Source organism: Lichenostomus cassidix, unplaced genomic scaffold (genome assembly GCF_008360975.1).
Source record: "Lichenostomus cassidix isolate B80296 unplaced genomic scaffold, HeHo_3.0 HiC_scaffold_46, whole genome shotgun sequence".
Lineage (NCBI taxonomy): Eukaryota > Metazoa > Chordata > Aves > Passeriformes > Meliphagidae > Lichenostomus > Lichenostomus cassidix.
Genome location: NW_028147597.1, coordinates 2,730,361 through 2,751,433, shown reverse-complemented (window position 1 = coordinate 2,751,433; position 21,073 = coordinate 2,730,361). Strand labels below are relative to the sequence as shown.

General features: G+C 50.4%; 1 protein-coding gene across 1 annotated transcript; it reads right to left on the bottom strand.

Moving 5' to 3' along the window:
• Positions 1-16,007: 16,007 nt before the first annotated feature.
• Positions 16,008-18,569, bottom strand: LOC146421969 (olfactory receptor 14J1-like). Its single transcript, XM_085046917.1, has 2 exons — positions 18,329-18,569; positions 16,008-17,023 (listed from the first exon to the last, which is right to left on the bottom strand). The coding sequence occupies exon 2, from the start codon at positions 16,998-17,000 to the stop codon at positions 16,071-16,073; it is 930 nt and encodes a 309-aa protein (XP_084903043.1). The 5' UTR covers positions 17,001-17,023; positions 18,329-18,569; the 3' UTR covers positions 16,008-16,070.
• Between the last annotated feature and the right edge of the window lie 2,504 nt (positions 18,570-21,073).

Here is a 21,073-nt window from a genome sequence, read left to right as displayed (position 1 = left end):
TGCAGAAGGGAGTGTTCAAGGTGAGGGGCTTGAGAGGATGTGGGGAGGGGAGTGGGGTGGTCCTTCAAAATTCCCTCATCCATGGGGAGAAGGTCCCACCATCTTTGGGGTCCTCAAGTCTCTTGGCCATGTTGAGGAAATTCCACCATTTTTGCAATCCTTCACCACCTCCTCATCCACATGGAGAAAGTCCCAACATCCTTGAGGTCCTCTTTGGGCTTCTGAAGCGCTGAGTTCCTCATCCATGGGGAGAAGATCCCACCATCTTTGGACTCCTTTGATGTTGGGTTCCTCATCCAAATCAAGGGGGTCCCATCATCTTTGGGGTCCTCGAGTCCCTTGGTCATGTTGAGGAGATTCCACCATCTTTGGGCTCCTCCAACATTCCCTCATCCATGTTAAGGAGGTCCCACCATCTTTGGGGTCCTCTTCGGGCTTCTCCAACGTTGGGTTTCTCATATTTGGGGTCTTCCATCGCTGAGGCCCTCATCTATGGTAGGAAACTCCAGCTATCTTGGGGCTCCTCCAATGCTGAGTTCCTCATGCATGATGATCCCACCATCTCTGGGGCCTTCTAATGCTGAGTTCCTCATCCCCATGGAGAAGGTCCAATCCATGGAGAAGGTCCCATCCCTGTTCTCCTCCACTGCAGATCCCAGAGCTCCTGGACATGGTGGTGCCCCGGGAGGTCCCTGTGGCTGCCCTGACCTCGTCTGGCTCTGTCATCATCTTCCCCGAGTGTGTCTGGGGTGATCCTGGGGCTCTGGGAATGGGGGGACACCGGGGTGGGACCGGAACAGGGTCTGACCCAACCTGCTCCAGGATTCCATGGATTTAGGGGGCTGGAATTCTGCACTGGGTGGGTCTTGGGGATGGTGGATTTTGGGAAAATATGGTGGATTTGGGTAAAATGGGGGATTTGGGGAAGATATGGTAGATTTGGGGGAAAACAGGGGATTGGGGGAGAATGTGGTGGGTTTGGGGAAACAAGGGATTTGTGGAAAATGAGATGGATTTGGGAAAATCATGGCGGGTTTGGGAAAAAAAAAACCAAGTGGATTTGGGGGAACAGCATGGTGGATTTAGGGACAATGGTTGATTTGGGGAAAAACAGTATATTAAGGAAAATGTGTTGGATTTAGAGAAGAACCAAGCGGATTTGGGGAAAATATGAGGGATTTGGGGATAAGGGGGAATTTGGGAAAAACATGGTGGCTTTGGGGAAAAACCAAGTTGATTTTGGGGGAAATGGTGGATTTGGGAAAAATGGGGTGGATTTGGGGAAAACTATGGTGGATTTCTGAGAAGTGGGGTAGATAAAGGACAAAACAGCATGGATTTGGGGGAAATGTGGTAGATTTTGGAGAAACTATGGTGGACTTGGGAAAAAACAAGGTGGATTAAGGAAAATGTGGCAAATTGAGAGGGAAATCTCTTGGATTTGGGGAAAACCATGGTGATTCCAGGGTGATTCTGGGGTGATCTGGAGTTCCCTCCCCAGGTTCCAGAGGGAAATGGTCCAGGCACCACTTCCAAGGGTGCTGCTGCTCCAGAGCCTCCAGAACCTCCCCAAGGAGATCCCACAGCCCAGGCAGGAATTGGGGCCACAGATCAGGAAAGATGGGAAAGGCAGGAAAATTGGGAGAGATGGAAAAGGTAAAATTTTAAAAGATGGAGGAAAATGCAAAGAAATGAGGGAAATAAAAAAAAAAAGGGGGAAAACAGGAATTAATTGGCATAATAAAGTAAAGGAATTGGGGGAAAAGAAAGAAATAGGGGGAAAATCAAGAAAAACTATAATGGCAATTTTTTGTGATAATAAAGCAAAAAAGTAGGGGAAAATAAAGGAAAGGGAGAAAAATAGCAAAAAAAAAAAGGAAAACGGAAATTAATTGGGTTAATAAAGAAAAGAAGTGGAGGGAAAGGAAAGAAATTGTGTAAAATCAAAGAAAAGAGGGAAAACAGCAAAGAATGAAGAAAATGGGAAATTCTGGCAATAATAAAGCCAAGAAATGGGAAAAAGGAAAGAAATTGGGGAAAAATCAAGGAGCAATGAAAACAGAAAAAAAAATGGAGGAAAGGGCAAAGGGGGAATGAGAGTAAAAGGATAAAGAAATGAGGGAAAAAGCAAAGAAATGGGTAAAAATTGTGAAGGAAATGGTGGAAAGCAAAGGAATGGGGAAAGAGCAGAGAAACGTGTGGGAAAAGGAGAAGAAATGTGGAAATAAAGGGAAGAAATGGGACAAGTGATGTCACCTCCAACATGGAGTCTCTTTCCTGGTTCCAGAGGCACTTTATGGAATATCGGGAGTAGAGGAACAACCTGAGGAAGAGACTCTGGAAAACCAGAAAACTCAGGGGAAGAAGCGGAAAGAGAGGAAGTCAGAAACGGTGCTGGGGAAGAAGTCTGGAAAGTCAGAAACCGAACTGGGAAAAAAAAAGTTGGAAACTGAACTGGGGAGAAAGAAAAAATTGGGAAAATCAGAAACTGAATTGGGGAAAAAGAAGTTGGAAACAGAATTGGGAAGGAAGGAGAAATTGAGAATGTCAGAAACTGCATTGGGGAAAAAAGTCAGAAAAGTCAGTATCCCAAAGGATGAAGGAAAAGCCGGAAAAGTCAGAAAAGTTGGAAACCAAGGGAACAAAGAAGAAGTCAGAAAAGTCCCCAGACAGGTAAGGCCAAAGGCTTGGGGACAATCCAGTGTCCCCCAGCTCAGGATGACCTTTCCCACTGGATCCTTCCAGGGATCATCCTGAGATTCCAAAGGCCAGACAGCACCAGGGCTGCTCTCAGCGCCAGCGCTGGACACGCACAGCCAAAACTCTGTGTGCTGGAGGAGGAAGAGGAGAAGGAGATGGGGAAGAGGTGAAGAAGAAGGAGAAATCCAAGCTGATCAGTCCTCAGGATCCCTGGATCTTCCAAACACTAGTGATCGCCGTGCTGTCAGCATCCAGCTCTGACTGCAGCATTCCTGAGGATCCTGATCCCGAGGAGCCCCCGCCCAGCCCTGTGAGGCCAAAGACAATGAGGACAAGCAATGAGAACTTCTGGCCAGTGCTGGAGGAGCCTCTGGAGTAGGTTGGAATCTCCAGGAATCTTTGGGAGCCATCAATAAATGCCTCTGGTTCAGGGCGGTTGAGGAATGACTGGGAGGAGCTTCCTTCCCTCGTGATCTGTAAGGATCTTAGCGGTTTTCACCCAGAATTTGTCCTTTTTGCCCCAAATCCCATCAGATCCAACCCCAAATCCCATCAGATCCAAGTCCAAATCCAATTGGATCCAGTCCAAAATCCCAACGGATCCAACACCAAATCCCATCAGCCCCAACCCTCTCTTGGGGGGTGGTTCATGGTGATCGGGGTATCCCATGGCTGTTTGTGCCAGGAATTGTCACTGTTGCCCCCGGACCTTCTGTGGCTCAGGGGACATTGCCAGAAGTGTGAGCTTGGGTGGGATCCTGTGGGAGTGGGGCTGCCCCTTCCCTTCCCTTCCCTTCCCTTCCCTTCCCTTCCCTTCCCTTCCCTTCCCTTCCCTTCCCTTCCCTTCCCTTCCCTTCCCTTCCCTTCCATCGAGGAGCAGCCACATGGGTGACAGAGTGAGTGTGGCTGCCCCGGGTATTGCTGCCCTGGGGTTTTCAGCTCTGCCACCAAAGCCTGCCTGCTCCTCCCTGCTCCCCTGCCGCCCGGAGCCCGGAGCCAGCGCGGGCGGTGCTGCCTGGGGCCAGGGCTGTCCCCGCCGGGTCACTTTCTGTGCCATCACCGCCTGGGAAGGTCCTGCCCCGGGACCGCAGCGCCCCCTGCTGGCCGCGAGAGTCACTGCAGCGCCCCCTGCCGGGCTTGGCCAGAACTGCACCAAAGGGGAAAGTGAGGCCTGACGGGTGGGAAACTCCTGCATTGTTCGGTTGTTGCTGTTCTGTTCTGTTCTGTTCTATATATGTATATATTTGCTAGTGAAGAACTGTTGTTCCTTTTCCATATATTTGCCAGGGATCTCCGATTATCACAAAGCGATAATTTGGAGGGAGGGCGTTATCTTTCCACTCCAGAAATGTTCCCACCTTCCTGGGCACACATCTGTTTTTAAACCAAGACATTAACCTACCCAGTGACCTAACACAGCCCCCTTTGATGTCACACAGCTGCCCAGTGATTTGACATAGCCTGCCTCTATGATGTCAGAGTCTGCTCTGTGATGTCACACAGTTTTCCTGTGACCTCACAGCCCACTCTGTGATGCCATTCATCTGCCCTGTGATGTAACAGCCTGCTCTGTGATGTCATACAGGTGCTCTGTGATGTCATACAGGTGCTCTGTGATGTCACAGTCCATGCTATGACATCACACAGCCTGTGGGAATGCTGGAATTCTCTTCTGCTCCTGGAGAACTTGGGGTGTCTGGCTGAGCAGGAAAGGTGACCCTGAGCCAGGAGCTTTCCTTTGCTGGCATAGAAAGACCTTCCCAGCACTGTGTCCTTGGCCAGGAGGGATTGTGCCACAAGAGCTGTCCCTGCCCTGCAGGGTTTGACATGGAAAGTCGTGGTGCCATTTAGGGTAGGAATGAGAATCACTCACTGTATGCAAATTCTGATTTTATTACAAAGCCATACAGTAGATATACTTTTCAGTGTGATAAGTTCTCTCTTAGTTGTTTTCTCAGCCTTTTCACAGTTTCTCAATACAGCTTGTTATTCTTCCCAGGGGAGAGAAGGAATCTGCTGATCTGCTTCAGATCCTGTGCTGATCAATACTTTTCTGCATCCTTTCAGGTTCTTTGGTTTCTCATGGGATCATGGGGGCCTCTTCCTCTGCAACCCCACATCTGCCCCTTCTGTTTTTACTGAGGTTATGGATAAAGCTAAGGAAACCATGACTTGTTTTGGTTTACTTTTAACATTTTTAACTGTTTTTAACTGTTTTGAAAAGGACAAGACAGAGAATTAAAAAGGCTATTATTGCCAAACAACCTAGTCCAATGAAAACCCAAACTCGTAAGTTTATTCCAGTGAACTGTGAAAAACGAGGTTCACTCTCCTGTTAGGATGAAAAAGGTTTAATAAAAGACAATAGGGGACAGATAAAAGCAAAAGGTCAGCGCTGGGTGCTTTGGCATTCAGCCAGAAAAGCACCCCTGGAATGGACAGAGACACCCTTTCCATACCCTTCAGCCTAATGCATATTCATAAACAGTTACACATATTCCTATTTCTCTCCAAACTCTTTTGCACGTTCTGGGAACTGATCCGCCTCCTGGCAGCATGCGCAGTCGTCTGTCACTGATCTGTTCTCACTCCCAGATTGTGGTTCCTGCAGCGCCAGGAGCTGATAGTTGCAGTGTCAGAGGCAGGGTCCGGCCGGGGGATGGGATCCAGTTCAAGCAGACACTTCAAGCATTCGAATCCAACCAGAACAGCTATTTTACTGCTATTAAACTCAGCTGGTACTAGAAAGAAAGACCTTAGTCATCATTGCACAGCAACTTTTCCCAGCCAGGCTACCTCTGTAAGAAAAGAATTCAAACAATACACAGAGTAGCCATTGGGATCTTTGCGAAAAGCCAACATGATGACATGGATTGATCACAGGGACATTGGGGACACTGGGGACATTGGGGATGTTGGGGACATTAATGGGACATTGGGGACACATTGGGGGATTTGGGGACATTAGGGACGTTGGGGGAAATTTGGGATAACATTGGGGGAATTTTGGGAGTTAAATGGGAAAATTTGGGGGAAATTTTGGGGAAAAATTTGGGAGAAGTGGCAGAAATTTTGGGGAAGTTTGAGGGGAAAATTTTGGAGGAAATTGGGGAAATTTTGGGGTGGTTTTGGGGCAAATTGGGGGAAACTGGGGAAATTTTGTGTGAGTTTGGGGAAATTTTTGGAAGTTTTGGGGAAATTTTGGGGAAAATTGGGGAATGTTTCGGGATGTTTTTAAAGAAAATGGGAGAAATTTTGGGGGAAATTTTGGGGTAAATTTTGGGAAATTTTGTGGAATTTTGGGGGAAATTTTTGGGGAAATTTGGGGGAAATATTGGGGATGTTTGGGGAGAAATTTGGGGGAAATAGGGGGAGAATGGGGAAATTTTTGGGGAAAATGGGGGAAGGTTTGGGGGAAATGTTGGGAAAATTTGAGGGAAATTGGGGGAAAATTTGAGAGGGAATTTGGGGAAATTTTTGGGAAAGTTGGGAGAAAACTTGGGGAAATTGGGGGAAATGAGGGAAATTTGGGGGAAATTTTGGGGAGATTTCAGGGAAGTTTGGGGGAAATTTTGGGAAAATTGGGGAGATTTTGGGGAATTGGGGGAAAATATTGGGGAAGTTTGGGAGAAAATTTTGGGGAAAAAATTGGGAAAAATTGGGGAAATTGAGGGGGAAGTTCAGAGAAAAAATTTGGGAAAATTTGAGAGAAATTGGGGAATTTGGGGGAAGTTTGGGGGGAAATTTTGGGTGAAAATTTTGGGAAAATTTGAGGGAAATTGTGGAAATTTTTGAGAAATTTTGGAGAAAACTTGGGAGAAATTGGGGACATTTTAGGGAAATTTGGAGAACTATGGGGGAAATTTGAGGGGAAATATGGGGAGAAATTTTGGGGAAAAATTTGGGGTTAAATTTGAGGGAAATTGGGGAAATTTTGGGGAAGTTTGGGGGAAAATTTCAGAGACAAATGGGAAAAACTGAAGGAAATTTCTGGGAAATTTCTGGGAAAATTCGGGGGAAATTTTGGGGAAATTTCGGGAAAGTTTTGGGGAAATTTGGGTGAAAATTTGGGGAAAAAATGGGGAAAGTTTGGGGATTTTTTAAAGAAAATTCTGGGAAATTTTGGGAAAATTTGGGGGGAAATTTTGGGAAAATTTGGGAAATTTCAAGGAAGCTTGGGGAAAATTTTAGGGAAGTTTGGGGGAAAATTTGGGGAATTTGGAGGGAAATTTTGGGGAAGTTTGGGAGAAAACCTTGGAAAAAATTGGGAAAGTTTGGGGGAATTTTGAAGGAAAATTCTGAGAAAATTTGGGGGAAATTTTGGGGAAAATTTGGGGGAAATGGGAAAAATGCAAATAGAATGGGGAAAAAGGAGGAAAATTGGGGGAATTTTTGGGGGGAAATGGGAAAAATTGGGGGAAAATGGAGGAAAATTTGGGGAAATAGAAGAAAATGGGAAAAATTTGGGGAAATTGGGGGTAAAAGGAGAAAAGGGAAAAATTGGGAAAATTTGGGAGAAATTGGGGAAAATTGGATTTGGGGAAATTTGGGGAGAAATTGGGAGTTTGGGGGAAAGGGGACATTTGGGGACATTGAGGGTGTTGGGGACACTTTGGTGTCACTTTGGTGGACTTTGGGCCATTTCGTGACAATTTGGTCCCATTTGGTGACTTCTAGTGGCATTTGGGGACAATTTGGTGCCATTTGGTGTCATTTAGTGTCCCTTTAGTGCCACTTGGTGCCATTTTGGTGCCATTTGATGTCACTTGGTGCCACTTTTTGCCACTTTGGTGCCACTTGATGTCCCTTTAGTGCCACTTTGGTGCCATTTTTGACCTTTTTGTTGCCATTTAGTGCCACTTTGGTGCCATTTGATGCCATTTAGTGTCACTTTAGTGACTTCTAATGACATTTAGTGCCACTCTGGTGCCATTTAATGCCCTTTTTTGTCACTTTGGTGCCATTTAATGTTGCTTTGGCGCCATCTGGTGCCATCTACTGTCACTTTAATGCCATTTAGTGCCATTTCAGTGCCATTCAGTGTCACTTTGGTCTCACTTAGTGCCATTTAGTGCCATTTTTGCCACTTTGCTGCCCTTTAGTGCAATTTAGTGCCACTTTGGTGCCATTTAGTGCCACTTTGGTGCCATTTAGTGCCACTTTAATGCCACTTAGTACCATTTGGTGTCACTTGATGACCCCTGGTGTCACTCTGGTGCCATTCAGTGTTACTTTAGTGCCATTCAGTGTCACTTTGGTCCCATTTGATGTCACGTTGATGTCACTTGGTGTCATTTTAGTGCCATTTAGTGCCACTTTGGTGCCTTTTAATAACTCCTGGTGTCACTTTAGTGCCATTTAGTGTAACTTCAGTGCCATTTAGTGCCACTTTAATACCATTTAGTGCCATTTGAGGCCATTTAGTGTCACTCAGGTGCCATTAAGTGCTAATTTGGTGCCATTTGATGTCACTTTGGTGCCACTTTTTGCCATTTTAATGCCACTTAGTACCATCTAGTGCCACTTCAGTGCCATTTTTGCCACTTTGGTCCCATTTAGTGCAATATAGTGTCACTTTGGTGCCATTTAATGTCACTTTGGTTCCATTTGGGGGCATTTTTTGCTACTTTTATGCCATTTTTTGCCACTTCAATGCCATTTTTTAAAAAATTAATGCATTTTTATCAGTTTAATGCCATTTGGTGTCACTTGGGTGCCATTTGATGCCATTTTGATGCCATTTAGTGCCATTTCTTGCCACTTTGGTGCCATTTTTTGCCACTTCAATGCCACTTTGTCCCACTTTGGTGCCATTTAGTGTCACTTTAGTCCCACTTGGTGCCATTTTTTGTCACTTTAATGCAGTTTTTTGTCATTTCAATGCCATTTTTTCCCATTTTTGTGCCATTTTGATGTCACCTGCTGTCTCCTCACTGACCTGCAGCAATCCGTTCTGCAGTCATTGTCACCTGTGCTGGTCGGTGATGTCACTGTGTGCCCAGGGGCTGCTTGGTGTCATTTAGTGCCATTTGGTGTCACTCAGGTGCCATTTAGTGTCACTTTGGTCCCATTTAGTGCCATTTAGCGCCATTTTGACACCATTTAGTGTCATTTGATGTCACTTTGTTGCCATTTAGTGTCACTTTGACGCCATCTGGTGCCATCTAGTGTCACTTTAATGCCATTTAGAGCCATTTGGTGCCATTTAGTGCCACTTAATGTCACTTTGTGCCACTTTAGTGCCATCTAGTGCCATTTAATGTCACTTTAGTGTAATTTTTTGCTATTTGTTGCCATTTAGTGCCACTTTGGTGCCATTTAGTGTCACTCTGGTGTCTATTAGTGCCATTTAGGGCCATTTACTGCCATTTGGTGTCACTTCAATGCCATTTGATGCCATTTTGATGCCATTTGGTGCCATTTTTTGTCACTTTAACACCATTTTCCTCCACTTTGGTGCCATTTTGATGCCACCTGATGCTACCTCGATGCCACTCTGATGTCACCCTGTCCCCTCTCAGTGACCTACAGCAATCCATTCCACTGCAATTGTCACCTGTGCTGATGGCTGATGACGTCACTATGATGACATCACTGATGTCACTCTGAAGACATTACTCTGATGACGTCACTCTGTCCCCTCAGTGACCTGTGCAGCAATCCATTCTGCTGCAATTGTCACCTGTGCTGGTCGCTGATGTCACTGTGTGCCCAGGGGCTCTTTGGTGTTGTTGGAATACATATCAGGTTAAACATTTTGTATAACTTTAGTCAAAGGTTTTGTTTGTCTTTACCCCGAGAAAAGGAATTTTAGGTTTCTTTCAGGACATTGTTCTACCAGATGAGGTCTGGTGGACTCAGCATATCAACAGATTGGGAGTGACCCCAGAGATAACCAGAGAGATAAAGACTATGAACAGAACATCCTCTGGGACATTGTGGTTATCAACAGGACATGGTGGATATCACAAACAGCTACCCCAGAGCACCTCCAGCAGGGCTGAAGACATCCTGGCCTGGAAAAAGGACTGATGAGAAAAACTGAATGAAGAATCTAATTAGCATCAGAGGTGAGGAGATTCAGATCCAATGAGAAACTGAATACTGGGGGTTTGCTCAACTTTAGACCAATGAACACTGACCCAATGCTTTCCTATGTATTTTTACTGTATAAAATATCTGAAAAATTGAGTAAAAGCTATGTATCCTGGAATGATTCTCTCTGCACACCCAGGCTGTGTGTGGATGAGATGATTTCTGTGGTACATCCAGGCCAGAACAACATCCTGGCCAGATAATAAAGTAATGCCTTGACTCTCTAACATTAAAATGTTGTTGGAGGGGTTTTGTATTTTTTTCCTGCAGATTCGATGATACCTGGAGCTGGTTAAGGAAAGATTGGATGTGGCACTTGGTGCCATGGTCTGGGTGACAAGCTGGTGTAAGCTCACAGGTTGGACCTGATGGTCTCAAAGGTCTTTTCCAACCTGTTTTATCCTGTGATTCTGTGATTGTGTCCCTGGGGCAGCTGGAGCTGCCTGAGGAGCCCTGGGGCAACTCTCTGCTGCTGTCCTGGGCAGCAGGGCTGGCCCTGGGGCTGCAGGAGCTGCCTGAGCTGAGCATCTCCTGAGCATTCCAGAGCCAGAGTCACTGTCCCTGACCTCCAGTGCCTCCAGTTCCTGCTGCAGGGCCAGACAGGGCTGGGCTGCTCTGCAGGGCTGCAGATGGGACATGGATTTCAGTGCTGGGAGAGGGAGAGAAGGAGCAGATTCCAGCAAGGGTGTGCCTGGGACAGCTTGGGAGCCACAGGAGCTTCAGCAGGGTGTGGGAAGAAGGCAGGAGTTGGGAATCCCACAGGAATTGGCCATTCCTCAGCCAAACACAGCTTTTTGTCTGAAGCATCAAAAAGGGAGGACTGAGGGACATGAGGAAAGCTTTGGGAGCTCCCAGGGTCAGAGGGAGGTGGGGAAATGGGGCAGTGGGTAAAGTCTGCAAGGGAAGCAGCACAGGCCTAGGCCAGGGGAGGAGAGCTGCACTGGGGTGACCAAAGGCCTTGGTGGGGCTGGGACCACCCCCTGCCAGCAGCAATGACATTTGTGTCCCCTGGCTGTGGCTACTGTCCCTGCCACTGAGGCCCATGAGAAGACACGAGTTCCTTGCAGCCCCAGGGCTTGTGGCCTCCTCCCCCAGCCCACAGAGCTTTGCAGGGCTCCTGCTGCTCTCCTGCCCTCACCATCCCACACCCCACATCCCACTGCTCCGGGAGAGCCACGAGCATCCTGTGAGGCCACCGATCCCCATTGCCAGGGCATGGGGGTCAGGCCTTGGCTGTCCTGCTTGGCCAAGCCCAGGCAGGGCTTTCACAGCCACATTGCAGAGTCCATTTCCCAGCTGGAGCCGCTGGTGCCTCTGAGTTCTGCTTCCCCAGCCCCAGGGATGCTCTCCTTGGCTGCTCATTGCCCCCATGGTCTCTTGGCAGGGATGGCCTCAGTGGGGGCTGCTGACATCCTCAGCAACTTGGAGGTTGCTGCTGAATTTTCTTTCTCCAGAGGCTTCTTCAGCCTTCAGCTCCTCAGTTCTGCAATTCATTCTTTGAGGGCTCATTAACATTTCAAAACACCCTAATAAGCCAAGCCCCTGGGAATCATTTATGACTTCAATTGTTTTGAGGTTAATTACGTGAATTCCAGAAGTCTATTCAAAGTGAATGTATTACATTAAAAAGGGATACGAGATATTTTTTTTCCTCTTTATTAATTTGCTCTTTATACAATGATATAAGAAACCTCCAATTGGTATTGATCCCCAGCACCTCCTAATGCATTCTGATCAGATCTGAACATCAAGACCCTTTATGGGTGATGTGTAATCAGACTTTGTCTCTAACCCCCATCTCACCATTTCCCTCATCCAAGCCCTGGGACTCAGAGCAGCCTTGTGCAAATCTCAGCTTCCTCCACTCCAGGCTGCACCTGCAGCTTTCAGCTCCTTGGCACAAACTCCCGGCTGCTTTCCTTGGAGAAGGAGCTGCCTGAGACACAGAGGGATGTTCATTTATTGTCAGCAAACAGTAGCAAGGGAATGCAGAGCTCCATAAAAGACAGAAGTCCAGCCCAAGGAGTGCTGGGCAATGGAGTCACATCCAGGGGTGTCCCCAGGGCTCAGGACTGGGGCCACTTCAGTTAAATCTCTTTATTGCTGATCTGGATGAGGCACCGAGGGCACCCTCAGTCAGTTGCCAGGTGACCCCAAGCTGGGTGGGAGTGTGGCTGTGCTGGAGGGCAGGAAGCTCTGCAGAGGGATCTGGACAGGCTGCAGCCATGGGCCCAGGACAAGTGGATGAGGTTCAGCAAGGCCAAGGGCAGCATCCTGCCCTGGGGTCACAACCACACCAAATCCCTGGCCGTGCCCTGGCCCTGATCCCCACAGCCTGTCCTGTTTGCTTCATCCCTCCATTGCCAGGGACTTTGTGGGACAAGGGAGCTCTGCTCTGGGGATGGAGGGAGGTGCAAGTGCAACCACTGGAGTGGGAACCACAAGTGATCAGGTTTGTGTCCTTTGGGGTATGGAACTGGTGAGACTCAGAGGCACCGAAAGTTTGTCTGCATGGCCAAGAAACAGAAGTTGAACATGACTCATTTTAATAACCATCACAGCTCTTCCCTCAGCTCTGTGCAACATCCCAGCAGCATCTGACATGTCCACCAGTCACAAGGGATTTCTATACAAAATCAGTTTTAGACAAAGATGATGCTGTCATAGATATAAACAGAGTTAAGTTGTATCATGATGCTGTGCCTGGACTGGGGTAAAACAGCTCAGACAATGACCTATTTGCAAAGCTGTGAATGGTGGATGGAGAAGGGAGGTCAGGTTGCTTTTGGTGTTGAGAAAATGCTGAAACCAGCCTGACTCATTTGATTTCCTCCAGTCCTGTCCTGGCTGAACCTCCCCTCTTTCTCTTCCACCCATTGTCTTTTGTCTCCCACCAGCACCCTGGTGAAGAGCCTGGCTCTGTGTTCTCCATCACCTCCTCGCTGGCACTGCCAGGCTGGGATGAGGAGCTCCTCAGCCTTCCCTTCTCTGGCTGGACAAGCCCAGCTCCCTCAGCCTCTCCTCACAGCCCAAGGGCTCCAGCCCCACCTTGGAGGCTCTTCACTGACCCTGCTGCAGCTGCCAGACATCTTTCCTGCTCTGGAGAACACAAACCAAGCCACAGTGACCTGGAGAATTCAAATCCTTGATGTCCTTCCTGGTCACACAGCCCCAGCCCTTGTCCCTGTGTTCTTCTCTGGGGGTTTATTCATGGAACATCCTCTGGGAAAGGCTGCAGCACAGAGGAGAAAAGGTGCCCCGAGGGACAGGGGACCCCACTGTACATGAGTAACAGGAAGGTATTCTCTAAGGGAGGGAAGCTGTGAGGGAGGGCCTGGGCTGGAGGGCCCAACCCAGTGAAGCTACACAGCCCTCTGTGATGTCAGAGGTTGCTCTGTGATGTCACTCTGCCCTCCTCTATGATGTGAGTCTGCTCTGTGATGTCACAGCCTGCTTTGTAACATCACAGCCCACCCCGTGCTGTCACAGCTGGCTCTGTTATGTCACACCACCATCCTGTGACGTCACAGTCTACCCTGTGATGCCACACAGCTGTTCTGTGATGTCACAGCCTGCTCTGTGATGTCACACAGTCCCCTCTATTATGCCATAACTGCATGATGACACACATAACACACTCTGTGATGTTGTAGCCCACTCTGTGACCTCACACAACCCATCCTGTGATGTCACACAGCCCCTTTCTTGCATCACAGCTGCTCTATGAGCAGCTCAGTAGAGGTGACTCTATCACACAATCCCCCCAGAACATCACAAAGCCACTCCATAATGTCATAGCTGTTCTGTGACCTCACATCATTCTCTCTGAAATGTCCCCCAGTGTCACCTTGGGGCAGGGCGAGTAGGCAGCCTGTGCCAGTAGGTGCATTTGGGGTCCTCTGCCTGCAGCCCCCAGTGCCCAGAGGTGCCCAGCAGCTCCCGCAGGCTGCAGAACATCCATGCCACCCCTGACAGCCACAAGTGTCTGTCCTCATCCTGGAGGATCTAGTACTGCTTGGAATCCTGGCCAGAGCTTAGCTGTGCAGTGACCATAGGGCTCAGCAGGGCAGGGACCCCCCGGGAGCCCCCAAACCCCTCCTGCCCCACGGGTGCCCACAGCAGCCCTATGGCACTGTCCCCATGGCACTGTCCCCATGGCACTGTCCCCATGGCACTGTCCCATGGCACTGTCCCCGTGGGTGCCAGGGCTGTGTTTCCCTCATGGGGACAGGGCCCTGTGAGGTCCTGACCCCCCAAACCCCCGGGGGTGCCATGGGGGTCTCAGCTGGACACAGACACTCAGCGGGGAACTGTTCAAGGCCTGGGGACTGTGGCACAGCAGGAACACCCCCGGGGCACCCCCAGCCACCTCCAGCTTGGTCACAGCGAACTCAGTGCTGCCAAGGACAGGGATGGCCCTGGTCACCCTCAGGGACACAATGGTCACCCCCTTTGCCCACCCCCTGTGCCCACCCCTCACCACAGTGTCCCCAAGCCCCACAGGTCCTGCGGTGCCCAGGGGGTGGGATGGGGACCTGCCCCTCCTGGGGTGATTCTGTCACCTCCCTTTCCCTGTCACCTCCAGCTCGGGGCTGCTCAGGGGTCCTGGCACCCCCTGATGGCCCCGTGGCACTGGTTTGCCACGTCCCCCAGGAGCTGGGAGAGGTCACCTCCCTGCAGAAGGAGTGCTGGGCATCCTCCCTCAGCTGGGAGTGGCCATCGAGGAGAGCCAGGAAGGAACGAGCCTCCTGCAGCGTGGGGAACTCCCCGTCCTGTGCCAGGCAGGGGACAGCTCCATGTCCCCCTGAGTCCCCTGGGGCTCCCCAAACCCCCCCAGCTCACCAACACCCAGCTGTCCACCCTGGGGAGGGTGAGGAGCTGGTTCTCCACCCCAAAGGTGCTAAGCTTGATCCTTCTGTGAATGTATTTCTTCTCCTCCAGCCTTGAGTTGTTACTTCATCTTGTCTTCCTCAATGGGCAGTGAGCAGTGTAGTTCAGAGCGCCATTCAGGCTTTTGAAGGATTTCTCTGCAGTTTTTTACAGTTTTGCTATAATAGACAAAAGTCCTTCATGAAGATGTTTAAGCTATAAATGATAATATTTCAGTCTCCAAGAGGAGCCACATGGAAACAAAGGGCAATTGTGACATTGTGGGACCCTAACAAACCAAAGGGCCATTGTGATACTGAAGAACCAAGGAGATCATTCAGTCATTGCAGGACCCCTTTGTACCAAGGGGCCATTGTCACTCTGCAGGGCCTTGTAAAACCAAATGGACTCATAGTGACCCTGTGGGCCCCCATGGAGCCAAGGGGTGAATGTGACACTATGGGGCCTTGTGGAACCGTGGAGACCATTATGACTCTGTGGGGCCTGGTGCAACCAAGGGGTCATAGTGACACTGCAGGGCCTCACAGAACCTTGGAGACCATTCTGACACTGCAAGTACTTGTATAACCAAGGGTCCATTGTCTTCCTCTCTCTGGCACTGCCCAGTCCAGCCTCTCCCTGCTCCTGCCCAAGACCTGCAGAGCAGCCCAGCCCTGTCTGGCCCTGCAGCAGGAACTGGAGGCACTGGAGACCATTCACCATCTGATGGGCACAGGCCACCAACAAGCAAAACCTGACCCAGACCTGAGTCCCTTGAAGGCCACACTTTGACCCTGATCTCATCCCACTGAGCCCTGAGAGAACAAGGAACACAAGGAGCCTCTTTAGAGTCTATTCCTTGGGCAAGTTCCTGACAGTGACTTTGGAGAGAGAGCAGAGCCTTCCTGCAGTACCCTCAGGAGAATCCCTTTGCTGCTGGAACTGCTGTGGTGGAGCCCAGCTGTGTCCCTGCAGTGCCCATGGCCTGTCCCTGCCTGTGCTCACAGCACAGACACACAGCAGGGCTGTCACCAAGCTGCCAGAGCACTCAGCCCTTACACCCACAGAAGGGCTGGGAAGGACAGGGTGGAGTTGGGAAGAGCAGATGTGGGAAGAGCCAGGGCCATTGTCCCTGGCTGTGCTGCTGTGCTGGGAGTCTCTTCCCTCCACCTGTGCACAAAAATAGTTTTATTCACATGCACATGGAACAAGATTTAAAAAGTCATTGAGATACAGAATAATGGCAGATATTAATATAGAAATACTGTGAGTTATGATATTCCCTAGCGGAAAATATTATAACAGGAGGAAAAGATAAAAGAGAACGCATCAATGGACAAAAAGAATAAAAAGGCCAAGATTTTGATAAGCTTCATTGAGAAATTTCTGTAAAAGAAAAGAGCAGTTTATTGCTCATGAAGTCCTCTCAGCAGTTTCCTTATGGACTCCATGAGTTCCTTGTTCCTCAGGCTGTAGATGAGGGGGTTCAGGGCTGGAGGAACCACCGAGTACAGAACTGACACTGCCAGATTCAGGGATGGGGAGGAGACGGAAGGAGGCTTCAGATAGGCAAAAATAGCAGTGCTGATAAACAGGGAGACCACTGCCAGGTGAGGGAGGCATGTGGAAAAAACTTTGTGCCGTCCCTGCTGAGAGGGGATCCTCAGCACAGCCCTGAAGATCTGCACATACGAGAAAACTATGAAAACAAAACAGCCAAATACTAATGAGATGGACAAAACAATAAGCCCAAGTTTCCTGAATATGGAGTGTGAGCAGGAGAGCTTGAGGATCTGTGGGATTTCACAGAAGAACTGGCCTAGGGAATTGCCATGGCACAGGGGCAGGGAAAATGTATTGGCTGTGTGCAGCAGAGCAGTGAGAAAGCCACTGGCCCAGGCAGCTGCTGCCATGTGGGCACAAGCTCTGCTGCCCAGGAGGGTCCCATAGTGCAGGGGTTTGCAGATGGCAACATAGCGGTCATAGCTCATGATGGTGAGGAGAGAAACCTCTACTCCAATAAAGAAAGAAAACATAAATAGCTGTGCAGCACATCCTGGATAGGAGATGTCCCTGGTGTCCCAGAGGGAATTGTGCATGGCTTTGGGGACAGTGGTGCAGATGGAGCCCAGGTCAGTGAGGGCCAGGTTGAGCAGGAAGAAGAACATGGGGGTGTGCAGGCGGTGGTTCCAGGCTACGGCGCTGATGATGAGGCTGTTGGCCAGGAGGGCAGCCAGGCAGATGGCCAGGAAGAGGCAGAAGTGCAGGAGCTGCAGCTGCCGTGTGTCTGCGAATGGCAGGAGGAGGAAGTGGCTGATGGAGCTGCTGTTGGACATTTTGATCCTCTGGGCATTGGAACCTGTTGAAAGAAGACAGACAGCGACAATTTTAGAAAGATTCCTAATAGAAAAGTCAAAGCCCTTTCTCATAGAGCCTTCCCTGCCACTAAATGCCTACTCCTTGTCTCTGTCTTGAGCCCTTCCTTCACCTTGGTTGCTGGAGCCCTGATTGCTGCTGGCTAATGTGTGACGATCTGGACCTTGACCAGCAGCACACCTGGGAGTCAGACCTGCTCCCTCAGTCAGTGCAGGGGACAGGGAGGGCAGGAGCCACTCCTGGTGTTTGAACTTGGACAGGGAATCTACTCCTAAGGCACAGGAGCTTATCAGCACCAGCACTGCCAGGGCAAAGGGATGGGGATGGCACACAGCAAAATGAGAGATTCTGCTGCAGTCTGGGAGAACAGACAGTCCAGTGAGGCAGGAGGATTGTCTGAGGCTTAGTGCAGACTGAGAGGAGCTGCTCTGTCCCTCTCTCCTGTTCCCACCTGCCCAGCACTTGCATCTTTCTGAGATCCACTCCCATGTTACCAAGGAAAGCCAGGAGGAGCTGCTGAGAGCAGAGGGATAAATACCTGACAAAGTGGCTGCTCCCTTTCCCAAAGTCAGGGAGAGTCATTTCATTGCCAGCCTGCCAGCCTGCCCTGCCCAGAGCTGCCCAGGGCAGAGGGAGCTGGGACACCTCATTGCTGTGCTCACCCTGCACAGGAGGAGCCCCAAGGGCTGCGCCTGACCCTGCAGCTGCAACTGCCATTGCCAGAGAGCCTGTCAGCAATGCCAGGAGCAGCTGAGCAAGGCAAGGAGAGAGACAGCCGAGCCCTGAGGAAAAGCCTTTCCCTGCCCAGCCCTGCACAGCCCCTCACAGGCAGCAGCAGTGCAGGACAGTCGCCCTCAGGCCCTGGTCAGCAGGGAATGGGCAATGGCAGGAGAGATGCCCTTCATCTCTGGTGCTGCTCTGCCGGCCCAGGAGGGGACTGAGGGCCCCGAGCCCCCGGGCTGAGGGCTGTGCTGGCTGCCAGGGGACACAAGAGCTCTGCTGCTCAGGGCAGCTGGCAGATCCCCTGCCCTGGCAAAGAGCCCTCAGGGCTGCAGGAGCTGCTCTGCAGGACAGCCCTGGGCACCCCTGGCTGCACCCCCACCTTCCCAGCCTGCAGCCATCCCTGGCAGCAGGAGCTGTCCTGCCCTGTCCCTCTGACGGTGCCCAGGGCAGCCCTGCTCTGCAGCACATCCTCCCCCAAACCAGAAACACCAGCAGAGCCATCCTTACAGTCATATCAGTGCTGTCATGTGTCAGCTTTAGGAGATCCCTGCAGCCAGAGACTTACAGTGTCAGAAGTTGTGAAGATTTCTCCATGAATAAGCTCAGAATTGTCCTTCCAGTTGCTTTAAGCCTCTGTCTGCTTCACTCCTCTCAGGTACCTGCAGGCAGCACCCTCAGCCCTGCTGGGCTGGGAGAGAAACTGCTCCTCAGGAGAAATGTCTTTTTGAAGCTTTTCTTGGTTGCCAGGAGTTCCCTCTGTGCCAGGAGCCCAGCCCAGCTCAGCAGCACAGCAACAGAACAAGGACTTTAATGAGCCTCTTGGGGATTTGGGGTTGTTTACATCAGACTCAGTCCCTGAGAGTGTCTTCAAAAAACTTCTCAAGAATTCAAAGTTTCTTGAAGTTTTAATGGGTCTCACTGAGAGACACAACTGAGAAAATGTCCCCAGGTTCCAGGTAGAGCAGAACACTGGAGGCAGTGATGACAGCTGGGGACAAAGAAGGGAAAGATGTCTCTGATGCTGAGCAAAGCTGGATGTGTTTCAGGAATGCAAAGGGCCAAGGCCTGAGCCCCAGCCCCTGGCAAGGCAGATCCTGTCCCTCCCTCAGTGCTCAGGGCTCTTCCCGGGGCACTGGCATGTGGGGATGTGCAATGCCAAGGGCAGGACCATGGGGCAGCCCCTGCCAGGCTGCTGGGCAGGGACAAGGAGGCAATGAGGCCCCAGGGCTGCAAGGGTCACTTGTGTCCTCCTCATGGCCTCAGGGCCAGGGACAGCAGCCATGGCCAAAGTGCTGCACAAGTTGGCTCTGTCAGGGCCTTGCAGCTCCTGCACATCCCTCTGCCCTCTCCAGCCCAGGCTGTCCTACGCTGTCCATGCCCTGTGCCTCTGTCCCTGCAGGCTGTCGTCATCCCCCGGCTGCCCCACCTCGCTGGCCCTTCCTTTGCTGACAGCTCTGCGTCCTGCCTGCCTCTGCCTTGGCACACAGAGCCTTGGGCTGACCCAGACTCCTTCTGGGGGATGTGTTGCACCACAGCACTGCCCTGGGAGGGAAATTCCATTTTCCTCCTGTTCACTCTGGACCAACCCAGCTCTCCTTGCTGGCATTACTTCTTTTCCATGCTCACTACAACGATGAAAAAAATTCCCATATATCTGAACCCACACTTCAAGCCCTCTCAGGCTACTCCTGTTCTCTCTTCAGTCTCCAAACCACTGAGCCCAGGGCCTTCATTCCCTGTATAGTGGTCCTTTATTTGAGGCCTCCAAACGCCCTCCTGGGACATCTCTTGGACCTCCCCATGGTTTAGCCATGAAAATGTTATGCTCTCAGTCCAGGAATTGCAGAGACACACTTTTTGCCAGGGGTTGTATTGGCAGAACAAGGCACTGTGTATTTATACTGAACAAGGGCAGATATAAACTGGATGTAAAGAAGAAATAGTTTATGATGAGGGTGACAGGACTCTGGCACAGGTTTTCCAGTGAATGGAAACCCCATCCCTGGAAGTTTCCAAGGTCAGGAGCTTTGTGCAGCTTGAACGAGTGAATCCCTGGCTAATGGAAAGGGAGTTGGACTGGAGGCACTTTTAGGTGTCTTCTAACCCAAACCATTTTACAGTTCTGTGATTCTTATATCCCCAAATCCTTCTCCACAGGGCTGCAAATATCTACACATCATGTCAGCATTTTCATCTGGCCTAAATGCCAACATTTACATAAAAAGGAAAGAATTGCCACACCAGGGACATGAATGCTTGTGGAGGAGCCATTCAAAACTCAAAAGGTAAAGAAACTGAAAGCAAGGTCCAATATCTCTTTGAGAAAGACTCACCAAGTGGGGCAATGGCAGAAATCCCATGGTGACCTCCCAGCTGAGCATGGAGGTTTCTGCCTTAGGGTCTGAGAGTCAAGATGGGCATCCAGAAAGGGCATTTGGGGAATGTGCAAGACTTACCATGGGATGTCTAGGAAAGGAACACAGGAAGGGAGAGGGTGGCACCATGGTGGGTTGTGAAAAAACAGGCATGAGAAAAGAGAGAGAAAAGGGGATGAAACAGCTCAACCTGAGCAAACAGGTGATGCTCAGTGCCCATCCCTGCCCATGCCCTGCAACTGATCCCCACAGCCTGTCCCATTTTCTGAATCTCTCCATTGCCAAGAACTTTCTGGGACAAGGGAGCTCTCTCTGCTGTGGGTTCAGAGGGAGGTCCAAGTGCCACATACTGGAGTGGGAACCACAAACCATCAGGTCTTGTGTCCTTTGGGGCCCAGGCCCTGGTGAGACTGGTGTGTGTGCACACAGCACTGGGGTGTGTGGGGCTGGGTGTAACCACCAGGGAACATCCAACCAGAGCAACCAGTGAGCAGCAGAGGCCTGGGAGCTGCTGTGTGAGATCAGCTCCTGCAGGGATCCACATTGTCTGGGTGTCTCTGCAGCTCTGCATCTCATCCTGCCATGGCAGAGCACACAAACAGCCCATCCTTGTGTCCCTTTCTCCACTGACTGGGCTTTGGCTTGGCCTGGAAACCTCCCGAGGTGCCTCCCAGGAGGAGTCCCTGTGCATTTCCCTCCCCCATGGCTCTGCCCTTCCTGCTGCAGCAGCTGTGGGGCAGCAGAGCTGGGGCAGTGCAGGGACAGGGCTGGCTCTGACAGGGCTGTTGTGGTTTGGGAATGGTGTTCTCCAATTTACTACTCCCACTAAAAACACCATGTGTCTCCCCAGATCGATATTGCCACCATCATCCTCCACACCACAGGGGCTTTACCCGCTTGGCCCTGCTTGATCTCAGCACATGTTTCACACTCAT

What these genes read in the sequence shown, in the direction of transcription:
- LOC146421969 (XM_085046917.1), bottom strand. Translation starts at nt 17,000, where the DNA reads ATGTCCAACAGCAGCTCCATCAGCCACTTCCTCCTCCTGCCATTCGCA.